General features: G+C 39.5%; 1 protein-coding gene across 4 annotated transcripts in view; it reads left to right on the top strand.

Moving 5' to 3' along the window:
* LOC135482750 (serine/arginine repetitive matrix protein 2-like) overlaps nt 1-15,853 on the top strand; it is a 190,817-nt gene that overhangs the window by 103,499 nt on the left and 71,465 nt on the right. For 3 of the 4 annotated variants that reach the window (XM_064763091.1, XM_064763090.1, XM_064763093.1), the window contains 3 exons: nt 2,280-2,441; nt 10,896-10,979; nt 13,434-13,463. In XM_064763091.1, the coding sequence (XP_064619161.1) occupies nt 2,280-2,441; nt 10,896-10,979; nt 13,434-13,463 (276 nt within the window). The remainder of the gene's footprint in view (nt 1-2,279; nt 2,442-10,895; nt 10,980-13,433; nt 13,464-15,853) is intronic. The other variant, XM_064763092.1, reaches the window with a different exon arrangement.

The raw sequence follows: 15,853 nt of genomic DNA, 5'->3' as shown, positions 1-15,853 counted from the left end.
GTTATTCTTGAAATTTGCAATTGAATTTGAATTTGCTAAAATTGTGTAAATTTGTACTGAATATAATTTTCAACAGTGTCGTCACACAAAACGCAATGCTATAAATACCAAGTGTCAACAAATTTGCATGCATATAACTGCCTAAGAGCATTGTGTTTAACTGCATTTCTATTTTTCTGAGCAACAAGCCGAAGTAAATACAACTGGTTTTACCCTTTAAACCATAAGCTTTAAGACTTTGGGGGGGTCACATAGCTCATGCTTCATTGTACAATCGGATACTGCCTGTATTTCCTTTGCAGTCAAAGAAAGGCAATTTCTTTCATCTTCAAAGAACATTTCCAATGATATGGGATTTTTTTTACATTTGAAATGCATTTATGTTTCCTTTTTGTATTCTGATCTCAAGTAAGTTCATGACTTTAGTCATGAAAGCTAATATTATATGACTGTGGCATTACAAGGTCATAGATCAAGAAGAGACGAGCTTAGCTAGATCAGTGGAATAGGAGTGTGTCTATTCGTGTTTCCCCTTTTCTTTTGAAACTTTCCCCCCCCCCCCCCCCCCGATTTGAAACGCAATACATTTTATACGTCCTGAAGCTGATACTAACTCTATTTTGATCAAAGAAAGGCCCATGTTTTTCTCTCGCGAAGAAGCATGTTCAATTTAGAATATATTCTGTTTCCTGATCAATGCATTTATGTTTCCTTTACTTGTGATAGTTTATAGCTTTGGAGATAATCTACTTTTGTGATTTTGTTAAATTTCATACATTCAGCATGATTTTGTTGCAAGGTCTTCTCTCAATCATCTCTCAATACCATGATTGAATTATACTGTGTGTTTCATATCATAATATGCATGTTTTGTTCAAAAGAAATTAAAGTGGAATTATTCACATCAAGAATTATCAAACAGCAGTTCGACCTTGACCTACATTCTAAGGTCAAGTTGAGAGATGCATCAAAGTAGGTGAAAGCTTTATAATGTCCTCTAAGCCAATCGCTAAAAGCTCCATCACAATGCGGCTGATATATCTCCTTTCATCATTGGGTGCACAAGATATCTCATTGTCTCTGCTTCTCCGCATCCATGATGGATCAAGCTTTTGTTGATGGCATAGAGTGTGTATCATTCACCTGCAATCGCCCAGCTCAGTCACAAAACAGTTTTTTTCTCTCCTTTATAGATCGGCTTGTGTTCGATATATCTCACATCATTGAGGGATCTAGCTATTGTTAGTGGCGTAGACTGTGCTCTTCAAGCCCGTACTATTCTTGTTCTGATCCTCCTGCTGTTTCCTAGCTTGATCAGAACTCTGCCGCGTCTGTCCTTTCATCAGGATGTCTGCCACCACTTTCGTACTATGTGCACCCCGCAGCAATAAAGGCTCTTCCTGTTGTTCTTAAGTTTTTTCAAGGACGTGACTATAAATACTGCAAGTGACATATATCTATATAAGTTATGAGATTGGCGGATTGGTTGATAATTTCAAAGGTTGGAAGCCGATTGAGAACTGAACTAAGCTGATTTAGAACGTATCTCTGGCTTTTGAACCTGATTATGCAAATGTTGTCCTCCAGTGTGTTATCTATACTTTGCAAGAATAGGATTAGGGCCTTATATGGGTTTTCTGGATCAACTGAAATCAATAATATTCTTAAGTTACCGTAACCACTCCTCTGCCCTCTGGGGCAGGATCGCATGTTCAGAGACATATCTACTAGAATATTTGATGAAAGAGAATTCCTCAGAAATATCTGCAGCTCTTTCATAGAGCATTATTATTATTAAATTATTATTAAAAACATTTTTATAGCGCTTAACGTTGTTAAAACTTCTAAGCGCTTTACAATTTATAATAAAACATAACATTAATACATGATAGAATAAAAGTCATTACTAACTTAAAGCATGAAGAATTGTTAGAAATAACAGCGCTATTTCTTCAATGATTCATCGTTTCAGGTTTGCCACTTCTATGACTTTGGTCAGCCCCGCCATTAAAAATGGCAAGACTGTTTCTTAAATGATATATCAGTTCTTTTACCCATGGTGTCATTTCTCCCTTTTACCCAAGGTATCATTTCACACTTTTACCTATGGTATTATTTCACCTTTTACACATGGTTCATTTCACACTTTTACCTATGGTATCATTTCACCCGTTTACACATGGTATCATTTAACCTTTTACTGATGGTATCATTTCACCCGTTTACCTATGGTATCATTTCACTCTTTTACTCATGGTGTCTTTGCTTCTGTCTTGCAGAGCCAAAGAGACTCATCAACTCGCTGAAGCCAACCAGGAAAAGAATGCTCAAATCCGGGCTGCTTTTGGCATCAGTGACTATTTTGAGGATGGGAGTTCTCTTGATCCCAATCGAAAGGCAAAGGAAGAGGCGGCGAAGGCTGCAGCACCAAAAAAATACAGGTAGGTGATTTGAAATTGCACAACTTGCACTAGTGACGAGTGCCAGTTTTCAGGTGAACCTTTTATTTAGGTCATCAGGTCAGTAATGCAATAATGCACTGAAGGTTTTGTTCAAGTTCAAGTGAACTACCCTATCGTTTTCATACATTTTGAGCAAATGCAACACCAGCTAACTTACACACAGTAATACAAAGTGAGGAAAAATGGCCCTGAGGGTGTAATTGCCCCAAAGTCCAGAATCTTATTCAGTCAAACTATGAGAATTTTAGCCCATGTCACCCCATCTAACCACGTTGAATTAGGCTACTGTCATCTTGTACGAAAGGCAATACAAGAGTACATTTTATTCCAGCCATTTTAATATAATAGACAAGAAATTCCCTGGTGCAGTTTGTTTTGAAATGACCTCATGATGAAAGTAGACCCCAACCAAATTAATCTTCTCCAACTTCGAAGCGTTCCTACAGGAATCAAAATTCAATAATTCCCTTTCTTTATCTGGGCCGTCGCTCATCAAATGATCGCTCGGAAGTGTCACTTTGATTTTGTTGCCGTCATTAATAGATCCATACCCCAGCGATATCCTCGATGTCACGAGGGAGATGTGCATGATTGATACTGGGAGATAGCAAAATGACAATTTTAGTCAACGGTGGCATGTGCAACTGAGCAAAAAGTTAAAATCACGAGGGCACATTGCAGAGACATTAAGGCCAACAGAAACAAAATCCATTCTGTATTATAACAGAATTGGCAATGTGATTCGCTCATGAGCCGATTTCACTTGGATTTCTCAGATCTTCTGATCTTAAAGGTCTATGCCATTTGTGATCATTCTATTTTCTTCTAGCTCAGGTAACAAATAAACAAGGTTGTAGTGAACAGGCATCTTGATTGCTAGCTGAGAGCCACTAGACCTTAGTGATGACGCATCCAAGTGTAGAAGAGAACTAGAACAAGAACTTGAACTTGTTCCAAACAATGTCGCATCATCAGCATCCCTGCTACAGCCTGAAACCTCCAGGTTCGGTGGGACGTCTCATCTCCTCTTGTTCCCTTGGTGACCTGCGCTCGCAGTCCAATTAATTTCGGGAAATGGCGTAAGACTTCATACATGTTCTTGTCGACATTCTACCCTTTGGGAGTGATGAAGTGTTGTTGGTTATCGCAACATGCAGAGAAGAATGTGCCCTAACCTCTACAGTGATGTTTACTGGTTTTAAGGAGAGACAGGAGTTCACACCCTCAACCCTATAGAATCAAGAGTTTGACTTTTTTAACCAGGATACCAAGTGCATACTTGGCAGACTCAAGTTGACGACAACCGTCATCAATACTTTGCCTTGTCAGCCTCCAGTGAAATTGATTTGTTTCAATATTTGTATCCACACCCTTTGATGGTCTTCCCATGTTCTGCCTCTCGTTTGAAAATCAATGGTCCTTAACCTTTTGAGAAGATGGCCATTACGTCCAGCTACCGTTGTGACTTGCCCATTAATCAGTATATAATTAGACTGCTTACTTTCTAATGGCCTCTGGCTGCTTGTTATGATGATGAAACATGGTGAATAGCCTCGAGGCTGATACAAACATGTCTTACTATGACCATAGCGACATCGGTTGAATTTCTCAGATAAAGGGAGAATGACTTCTTTCGAATTGCATTCCTTTGGAGGCGTACAGTAGGCGTTATTTCCAGGTGCCTGCAGTAATACTAAAATAAGTATGGGAGAGTATCTGTTGTCATAGAAAATTCACATGTTTTAGATGTTTTCCTCAGATTATTTATTCTCGAAAGGAATGTACTATCAACCATGATGAGGATTTGCTTTGAGAACGCAGCGCCCTCTTTATGCAATTGATGTCTGGAGTGGCAAAAACTATGAAAGTTGCAATGCATGTTGCTGTACACATATAAAGTGAGATACACATCCTAAAAAAGCCTATATAGCTAAGTCAACCAAAGTAGATATATACATCAACTGGATTAATTTTTTTCTGAGCTGAAAAGCATTCGTTTGAAGCCATGTGTCGGTGTAGTTTTCGTCCAAATCCACTTACATGGCTGTAATCATAGATAAGGGCACACACTAGCACTTGCTCCTAATGGAAAATGTATTGAATTTTACTCCCCAATATTTCACTGTGAAAATCAATGGAGTTTAGAAGTCCCATGGGTTATGCATGAAAAATTGACATGTTGCCTGTTAAGGCACGTTAGTTTGTGTCACGAGACGCCATTACGGAGAATGATGATGATTTTAACACTTCTAGCACTTGAAGGATGGCATGTATGTGAATGTACATGCTCGTACATGGAAAAGATGTTTATGTACTTGCTCGTACATGGAAAACGTTATGTGTGTGTGTGTGTACATGCTTGTACATGGAAACCATTTTGTGTGTAGATGCTCGTACATGGAAAATGTTGTGTATGTACATGCTCATACATGAAAACCATTGTGTATGGACATGCTTGTACATGGAAAACATTGTATGTGTACATGCTCGTACATGGAAAACATTGTATGTGTACATGCTCGTACATGGAAAAGGTTGTGTATGTACATGCTCGTACATGGAAAACATTTGGTCTTTTCTGAAAAGCGAAAAGCGTCTACAATCAGTCCATTGTCGGGTGGATTGTAATATTAAAGGTACTTTAGTGACGGTTATGCAGCACGCTGCAATTATTGATAAACTGATTTCAAAATAGCAGAGGTAGCCAATTTGCTTCCAAGCATAAATGGAGGTCGATAACCATTATACCGATGAAATCACAACTGCAGGCAGTTTGCATCTTATGAGGGTTTTAAGTAGAAAATACCATTTTAAATTTGCTGTGGCTGTACATGTGTAAACAGTGATAGGGACATCTTTATCATGTCGACCCGTTGGTTAAAAATTAGAAATTTGTGCTTGAATTTGAATTTGAAATTGCGTAAATACATGTACGTACTAAATATAAACAGCATTGCCTATGTAGAGAGATAAACAAATACTATGAATACCAAGTTTCAGCTAATTCGTAACCATAATAAACGTGCTACGGCATTTTGTATTACTGCATTTCTATTTTCCTGGGCCACCAATAGTTGCGAATGGCATACCGCTTTAAGTAATAAATTCGATGTTAAGTGTCACTGTAGCTGTGTAATTTACAATGAATATTGTGATGTGAACATAAAATCTAAATCATGTAAATCACATCAATATGGATACCGTGTTGACATCATTTCTTTCCAGTCACAAGATTAATGAAAAGTGGGTTTCTTAGTATGGTGTATGACTGTGCATATATGAGTGGAGTGGATAATTTGAGATACCAAGTGCCCACTGGGGCTGAGCTTTCCCGCAGTGGGAGTGAAAAAAGTGAAATGATTTCAATGTATTTCATTCTACTATGCCCTCCTTCTGTGTACATTCTATCACAGCCAGATAATCTTTTCTTAGCCTGAAGCCATTCACCTTTTAGAAATGTACAATAGGATTCCAGGGAAATTAGACGTAAAGCTGCCCTGTGGCTTATCCATCGGTATCGGTTATCAATATCTGTGATAGCCTTGCCATGTACGTTCCATGATTTCACCTTAGGAAAACCTTTGTGACGGCTTCCTGAGCGCGGGACAAGTTGAATATCGTTCAGTTATTGGAAGATTCATGAACTTTTCCATCCTGAACATGATGGATTTTCGATACTCAAAATGTAAAGATTACAAATGATTTTGGTTTCTTAGGCAGTATGATTGGGGAGAGGATAGATAACCAAGATCCAATAGCCAAGTCTTATCTCTCTGTAGTTGTACTATCTTATTGGGTTTTGTGGTGGACATGGTAGATCTAGACAGGATTTATCAAAATGATGTTTTTTTTCATCATGCGTCTGCCTATCAATTTTCCTCATGGTCTTGGTAAGTTTTCTCATCTTGCTGATTAATCAATACTGTGTCTAGGTCTTCCCCTCACAGTAGAGAATTTAACTTTAGTTTGTCTTCTAGATAATGATGTATTAACAACAACTTGGCCGAAGGCATTTATTTCTTCATTCTCAGAAGCACCCAGTCAACACATGCACTCATCCTTGGATACTGACAGTGTCACATCGCATTTGACATGAAAAACAACCTCTTGTTCATTTCACGCCACCTGCTGGCTATGTCTTTTCCCTGATGAGCTCTTGTTTCCTTTTAAACAGCACTTTTAGTACTTAATGAATGAATAATGGCTGTCTGAGATTGTGTAAGAATAGATTGAAATCATCTGCCTGAAAGGTCAGGCCGAGGCAGTGATCTTTTGATAGGGATCGTGTCACGTGTCATTGACGCTGGAACAACCCCTTGTTTGCTTCGTCCCCACCTGCCAGCTATGACAGTGGATGGAGTGCACTCATCTCTTTGATGTTTACTATTTCTACGGAAGGAAACATGCCCCTCTGTCAAAGACTGTGGTGAAAATAGCTCAGGATAGAACAGCTTACAAGAAAAGTTGATGGCAGCCATCTTAATGATGTCTCACCACATTTGCACTGAAACAACCCTTCATTGACTTTATCTCCACCAGCCAGCTATGACCGCCATACTGCTGTGCACTCATCTCTTCGATGTTTTACTATTGCTACTTTAAGAAACATGCCCCTCTGTCCAAAACTGGTGAAAATAGCTGTTTAGAACAGCTTACAATACATGTTGATGGCAGCCATTATAATGGTGTTTCATCTCCATGCGTTGGCACTGAAACAACCCCACTTCATCGGCACCTGCCAGCTATGACCATTTCCACATAGTGCAGGTGTGCAATTATTTCTTTTCTGTTGCAGTCCAATACATACATTATGGAACAAAACCTGTAACTAAAGCCAGCCTGTCTAGTATTGCTTCAAGAAACATGACAGAACAGTAGAAGACACCTTGAAACGTAGTGTGAATTGATCGGTTTTGAAGCTATCATGATTTGTGTTGAGCTTAAGGAATTATCACCGAACTTGGGTCGACTAAATGTGCAAATCAACACCTGTCAGCCTAGGATTTTGGACGTATTTTGATGCCTACCTGAGCTGTCTTGAGAAATAAGCGATACATAAAAAATGCTTCACCCCTACTTCATCATCCCCATTTTGTACAAAATTGATATCGATACATGAAAAAACCCACTTCGTTTCCAATGTCAGTTGATTTCTCTATGTAAGGTAGACAGGGTTATTGAATATTTCTATCTACCTATGAGTATTAAATTTACTCCATCAGACCGACACGTGCCATAGATCTTATTCGATTATCTATTCCGGATCTACACAGAAATTCAATAATCTATATCATACTGGTAGGATTTTTTCTTGTATCGTTTTGCTTGCGGCAGCATTCCTTCTTAGATGAAACATCTTACTTTCAGTCTAGTTATATATCTAAGGTGTTAGATGTATCAATTGGATTTTTCTAAATGTATTGCATCATTTTGTAAAGGACTTTGTTCGTTTCAAGTGCTGATGCATTTTATTTCGTACGTTTGATTATATACACAAAGGAATCAAGAATTCATACTAACTTTGTACCCGAGTTCTGCAAAAGGAGCTGATTTTTGACAGAATATTGGTAGCAATGCGATCACTTTGATATCCCTGCTCAATAAAAGCACATGGCAGACAAGTAAGCTTATTTCAACAAGATGCAATATTTATCACAGGAAACAGGAAGTCTGTCACATCCGTATGCCTCATTTATGCTTACACATATAAGTTTGTTTGCGACACATAGTTCACCGCTGCTACAAACTGCTACAATAGTGGGTTTAGTTTGAATCTCCCAGCCCCAAATGCTCACACTGACCTGGGCCAACTTCTTTGTATTTGCGAGGCCCAAACCCTATCTCACATGTCTTAAGGCGTAATCATAAGTGGCTAGATTGGACTTCTTAACTGGTACAATTTAAATATAAAGCACTATTTACTGAACTTCATTGCCAGAAAGACGCCATTTTGTAACGTTTCGTTTGTAACCTCTTCATACGCCGTATGAACTCTGTCGTTACACACTGCCAGTATCCTTATTGAGGTCCTTCCACAGGTTGAGATGAATGTTCCTCGAGACTAACAGCCATCCTCAAAATCTAAATTTTCAAGATAAACGATAAATTTACAAGTCTTACGTAGTTTCTTCCATTCATAATTGCTACAACTCTATAGTCACTGTGGTGGAGGTGCTCCCCATGGATGGCAGATTGCATATTGAAAATAGATATATCTTATTGTGGTTGTTGGAATTCACGAATAGCTGAGCTTTGAAATTCGAAAATGTAGTATGAGATAGGATGACCTTGGCAATGAATAGTCCGGTTTTGCGCGAAGTTGGACTAGTAATTAGTTTGCAATAGGCAGGATTTTCAATCTTACGAAGAGCTACTGACAACAAAGTATGAAGTATGAAAGAATTATCAAATGCATTTTATTGACAAATTTCCTGGAAAATAGATGATGTATGAGCCTAAGTGATTGAACATAGGACTTGATGACACCAGAGAACTTCATACTCTGTTATTCGTACAGATTGCGAAAATTGCCTTTTGTTGACCGAGATAGTTTTATGGGGGTATCACACTACTTCATATTGGAATCGGATATATCTCTTACTGTAATGAATTCATACTTAAAATTGAGAAGCTGCAAATGAAGTGGCATTCTCAAATGCTGACGACCTTCGAGTATTTTGATGCTGCTGTTACTGCAGTTTTTTGGTCAGCGCCTTTGGAGCGCCCTTGAGTCTCGGTGGCTTTCAGCGGAATGTGGGATTTGCAATGTGTACACCAGTGACTGCTGCGAAACTTTGGTGACCAAATCCAAAAGCTCTCATTCAGGAAGCACTTTTCCTCGTTCGTAAAAGGGAAGCTATCTGGGGTCCATTAAGGGCAAGATTGACATCAAATAACATCTTTTGTTGGTCTGGTAGAGGTACTTATACTGGGCACTCAAACTTCCTATCCTCGCGCGAGCAGACTAATGGTTCATTGTTGCATGGAATGCTATCAAAGAAGAGTCTGTGGAACCTTAAGACATGTTTGTGGAATTGATCTGCATCAGCTACCCTTCATCAAGGACTTGGGCTGTTTTAGGAAGAATTCTGAAAGTGTTTATTAGTTCTTTCTTCTTCAGTCTACAAGATGATTTGAAAGAGTTAATCAAGGACTCCTCTTTCTGGTCAAAAGGTTTTTTGTTTTTATGTTAAATCCAAAAGTTGAATTTAGTCTGTCATGGTCGGTAAGTGTGACCGACAAAATCCTTGATTCCTACTCTGACTGTCAACTTGAGCTCTTATTCAAGCACTTGAACCTGAAGCCTCACTTGAGTCTGAGGCTCAGCCTTGTATCTGTTTGAGACCTTGCTACAACCGCCTCTTGCAAGGAACTCATCCTTTGGCCACATTCGTAAAGATAATGTTTGATCTTACTTAAAAGGTGGCTTGTTTGAGTTGTTTGACACACAGATTTTGAAGGGTTGCCGCTTTGACCAGTTTGCATGTGACTTGGGGGGTTTACCTTGACAGTCACAGGATTCGAAGGCCAACGGCAGATAGCCTCTTTGAATTCAGTTTAACAGCAGAAGTCTTCAAAATTCATGCACTTTGAATGTCATTGGGGTTGATTTCTACTTCAACCAGTTCACTGGGGAGCTCAAGAGCTTGCTTTTTGGTGAAATAACATCCCACACTCCTCAGCTTTTACTAGTTGCTTGTAATTTTGGATCGTTTCTAGGTCTTGGGTTGCCTTAAGTCCTACATGAAAAAAAACGTCCTATTCCTCAATAACTCTCAAGGCCATGGCTTTCCTTTTGGGATTGATGACATCTGAGGGGCATCTGCCCTCCACCCACCTCCCCATGTCCATTAGCAACAGCCCTGGCTGCCTCTAAAAATCTGCCCTGAGTGGTCTAGACATCGTCTCTAAAAATTCCATCACATTTGACCCATGGAGTGATAGACATGAACTGATTTTCTATTAACTAATATGACACAAACCTGTTCAGTCCGTACTTGAAATCGATGATAAACCCATCAAGTATGCCCCAGGGGGTGCGTCTTGGCATTAGGAGCCATGAAGATCAGGCAGCCATGCAGAATACTTGATAGCTTGGGACACTCTTTGGATGTACTTGACTGCCCTTTGGCGCCGTACAAACAGCAGTTTTTATGTCGCTGCCACTTTAACTCCTGATTGAATACAACAAAACTACCTCCTTTGTGGTAGTCGTTGGAGGTACCTGCAAAAAGCATCCACTGATCAAACCCAGCCATACTGGTTTTACCTGCAGAGGAGAGTATTTTCTCGCAGAGGGCACCAATTATATTTATGATCACAGGTTGCAGTAGCAACAATCGCTCACTTGTTTGCGCTTTAGTAGAGAGCTGCATCCGTAAAACACCGTGCCTACATTTGAAAGTCTAATCATTTCATTTCCTCTTGTTTCAGTCTGGTGCGAGACTCAAGCTCGTCGCACTCGCGGTCACCCTCTCCCAAAAGAAGGAAGAAAAAGTCCAGTAACAGAAAGAGTCGGTAAGTAAATAGATGTCGTCGTGATTCAGGTATGTAGCAAATGTGTGACTGAATGAAGGGCAACTGTTGAGGTAAAAGAAAATCAGCAGTTGCATCATCCAAAAGGGCACCCTGGCTACTCGACAAATGGCCTGGGGCGGAGCAACGAAACATGTGATCCTTATGTTTGGAAGTTGGCTGCAGATTGGTTTAATTGCAAATGCTCATCAAATTGGGCCTGTCGCAGGTCACTGTGACTAAAACTGCTCATTTGAGTGACACTTAACGACATTTTTCTCACACTAACTGTCACTCAGGCTAACAAAATATGGCGGTTAATAGTTCTTTCAATCTGGTCTTACTCAAAATCTCATGGAAACTGCCTGGAAAGGATAATTAAATTGAATTTGGCGGTTTTCGCAAAGTCACATTCTTCCGTTGCTTGAAGCAGACTACAGCCATTTATCTCTCCTGTCAACTTATTAAATTCAATCAGTTTTTAATGGCATCTTCCTCTCCATGCTGTACAACCAATTACGTCGCAAACACCTCTCAAATATGCCAGACTCTTTCTCTCCAACTCACTCCACGGGGTTACCACTTGGCATCGAGTGTGTTTTCCCTCTATTAGTGTTTTCACAAGAATGAAACTTAGCAGTCAACAAGTGCCTCGAAGAGATGTTCAAGCTCCTGTCAATGGTTTCCTCTTAATAGCTTCGGAAAGCTTTTGCGGATTCACTTTGAAAAACGTTGTCAATTTTAATCTTGTGATTTAATTCTGTAGGCGTGTTGTTGAAATTAGATATGGAATTAAGGGTGAGCCTCAAATAGGATATTTTGAGCTCAATAGGTAATATTGGATGTTTTTTAACCTAAGTAGGCACTGGAGATTCCGACAGAAACTTATCATATCTGAGAGAGTCTCCCTCTTTGGGACCGAGCCACAGTCTCTGAGGTTATAAAGCTCTGATGGACTGGGCCAATATATGTACCCAATTGGTGCCTAATCATAGTGACTCAAAACTCTCATTTTTTACTTTGAAGGAGGAATACTCCTTGGAGAATGTTATGACGTCCAAGTGCAGAGCAAATGATGAAGAACTACAATTGTATTGGTGTAGTGGTTATCATTGACATCATGCTTGGAAGTCATGCATTTAAATCCTTTCTAAGTCACTTTATTTTTGCATGTAGAGATCTTATGCTAATATACCTGACTTTGATTGGATGAAATACATATCGATTGATGTAAAGTAACGTGCAATTCTCGTAATGAAAATTAAAGAAGACTTCAAATTCTAACGGCTTAAGAAGCGGGCACTTCCATTCTTTGTTCGTTTATTTCTAAACCTCCTGGGTGTGCTCCATCAATTCAGACCTGATATCAAACCCATCGAAACCCATTCAACGTTGCTGATGTAATTTGCCTAGTTACTTCATTCGCTAATGTAACAAGTTACTAATTGACGTTGAAAGTATTGAACCTGAAAGTGCCGCACTTTCAAATTGAAATTGAAAAAGTGGCTAAGTTAGCTGATGTATGTTAGGGTGTGAAAAAATCTGGCCATGGTTCAGGAATGTTGTGTATGTTCATGGTTGTGACAAAGTTATTGGGACATCTTGGGGGTGCAGCTTGACCATGTGATGTTACGATTTTCAGTGCTTCATGTGGGGAATAGCCTCCACTGTCCAAATCACAATTGACATTCGTCGTGCTTCACAATTGACATACGTCCTGCTTCACGTCAGTGATGCACAACGTACAGGTGAGTTGCTCGCCAAGAAGCACCGAGTAGCACCAGTGGTGCTCTTATCTCTCTTTGATTTGTGCAACCTACGGGCTGGGTAGCCAATGACGCGATTTACAGGATGTCAATTGGGATTTCGACTGTAGTTTAGGGCTTGATGTGTAACAAAGCAGTCTAGTTCAAGGCTACACTTTGAAAAATTCCCTTGATTGCACTGGTAGCATGTGGCATAAACATCGTATTCCTAATTTTGTGCAATTCCCCTGTGCGGATGCTCAGCAATGATTGATCCTGGGTGTGACGCTCGTAGAGACAAACATGTCATCAATCATCGTGATTATATTGTCATGCAAATTTACAAAACCTCCAATGATCTCTTAATCAGATTAATCTCGGTAGAGCATAAACATGCAGTAATAATAGGACACACCCAAAACTCGATGGTTCCTTTCCATTAATCAATATAAAATGCCCCACAAACAAGCAGTTTTCGTCGACCTGCAATCATTATGACAAGCAACAAAAACCTCTTGTTTTCGGAGGTTGTTGCAGGTACCTGCGACAACAATCGGTGATCACCGTGACCTGAAATAAATATTAGACCTAGCGATAGGTCCAATAGCTTGTTGAATTAGTTCTTTCAGATGTTTGATTAAATTTATTTTCTCACCTCCCTTGATTTCGTTTTGTTTCTTACTCACGATATTTCATTTTCATTTCTACAAAGCACTAAACATAGAAAGGAGCACCATCGGAGGTAAGCACTCCATGAGTTTCATCATCATACGCCCAAAGCGCTCGATGTGCCACCTTCCTCAAGCAGGAATTCAGAACATCCAATCAGATATCAACCAATCGGAGGCCCCATACTCAATCTTGGTCAGGCTTTCTGCACCAAACTAACATGATAGGTGCCTTCTGTTTGGCCGTTACCTGATTGGAAGTTCCAAATTCCTGCTTGAGCAAAGGGGTGAATACAATACTATCGAGATAGGGGTTCTATCTGTGCATCTTGTTAAAGTGGTGGTGTTGCTTAATGTTTATTGTTGATGGTTGCAGACGCCTTACTCAAACAATAAGAGACCAAATTCATGAAATTGCAACCAGTTTCTGTTGTGACTAAAAGTAGCATTGGAAATCGATAATAAAATTTAGAAATTGTCTTCTACTCTCTTGCTGGTGTGTGGTAAGCTTTATGTGTCTTTTCTATGTCTTTCAATTTACCATTTTTCTTCAGGATTTTGGGATTTTATAATAGTTAAATAAATCATGCCTGATGTTTTGAGATTGCTGAAATTTGTCTTATTTAAAGCCAGAATTATTTGTTTGTCCTCCTGTCTCCATTTCTGTTTTCGCTTCAAATTTCATGACAGTTGTAGGTGATTCTCCATCTTGGTGTCGGTGCTATTGATTAAAAATATCCTAGTCACCAGTAATCTTCTACAACATCTTCAGGACAGGCATTTTCAACTGCAATTTATTCTTACACGATTAAAAACCATCTTCATTTCGCTGACAAACCGCAAGCATTGCCTTGGGAATCAAGCGGGCTCGTCGAAACAAGATTAGATGCAGAGTAGCACGACTGACTGCCTGGGTGGGGATGGTCAGGAACTTTTGCTGTTGCAGGTTAGCAAACCTCCCGATTCAGAGGTCACATTAAGACGAAGTTTCCTGTCATGCCAAGACCAGTGGCGCCACTCTGTCACCGTACATCACAAAAATGACCCCACCAGCCATACATGGAAGATCAGATCAGAAACGGGTTTTTTTGTGCCCAAACAAGGGACACCAGGCTGTAATCTCTAAAGAACGTCCTGGTGTATTCATTAAACCCCATGTGGTTAACAACATTGTCCATGTAGTATTTTTTAGCCCAAATTTGAACAAGTTGGTCAGGTTTTTCCAATCTTTCGAGGAATTATTAAAAGGTCCTGCTTGCCAGTCACGCAGGGCATTCATATTCCAATGCTTTCTGTTGACGTCAACCCAAAAAATTGCAACTTGATCATCTCATATCGTATGTCTGTCCTCTTGGGCTTGCTGGGGACATGACCATGTTATGAAAAATATCAGTTGACAACTATTTTTCCCCCTAGTTTGAATCTCTTTCCCCAACACCTGGGTTTTTTTTCCTTTTAGCATGTTCAGGCATGTAAATGTAACTTTTTATGGCTTCCGGAAGAGCTAAAACTCTGTGAAGTTCTGTTTGTCAGTTGTCAACACCGTTGCCCTTGGGATATGGTGTGAAATACTTTTGGCGTATCGGCCATGCTAGTTTGCTGAACAACCTTTCCATGCCATCCTATACCACATTTTTAGACATCGTGCACACAATTCCAATCAGATTTCCTCCAAGAAAATATTTGTCAACCTTCTCAAGTGAACAATGGTGAGATAGGAGAAGAAATCATGTTGGATAGAGTCCATGGTGTATTGCGTTCTTCGCTCTTCCGAATAAGGCTTTGGGAACTTAACTCTTATAAAAAAACCAGATATAAAGCCCATGGCAGTGAATTTTCTTCTGAACTTGGCTTCTCTGGCTATCTCGATTAGACCCTCTTGCTTTGGGGGATGTCTTATGAGTATCTGCTAAATTTTAAGTAGACCTTGTCGCGGTACTTACTTCACCAAATACCAAGGGGGATGTTGTGATTGTAGACCCTTGTTTGTCAAGATTGGGACAAAGTTGAAGTGGGGGTGGTTGGAGGCCGGACCTGGTGTCAATTTACCCCGGTTGAAAGTTGCTGTTTGCAGCATCTACAAGAGATCGACAATTTAATTGAAATGAAACCTCTTGTGCAATTGGATAACATTGGAATTAGTTTAAACATGTTAAAACACGTTCAGTAAGATAATAGTATATATGTTGATGTTGTAATGTCGCACTGTGAACTTTAAAGGTTCTGCCCTGTCATTTGAAGAGCTTGGGAATAATGATGCCTAATCCATAAAAGGGATTATATTCAAACTATTTTGAGATGAAAACTTTGAACAATTGATACTTTCAAATCAATGTGATACTCATAATTTGATACCAAAATTTTGATCATTAGTCAATAGTTATACATTTTGCCACAAATTGTCAGCAAAATTGTTGCGAAATTGTTCATGAATGCCAAATTGTTAATGAATTTTGCACACTTG

This window comes from Lineus longissimus, chromosome 2, assembly GCF_910592395.1.
Source record: "Lineus longissimus chromosome 2, tnLinLong1.2, whole genome shotgun sequence".
Classification (NCBI taxonomy): Eukaryota; Metazoa; Nemertea; class Pilidiophora; order Heteronemertea; family Lineidae; genus Lineus; species Lineus longissimus.
This window is presented reverse-complemented; position numbering and strand designations above follow the sequence as displayed.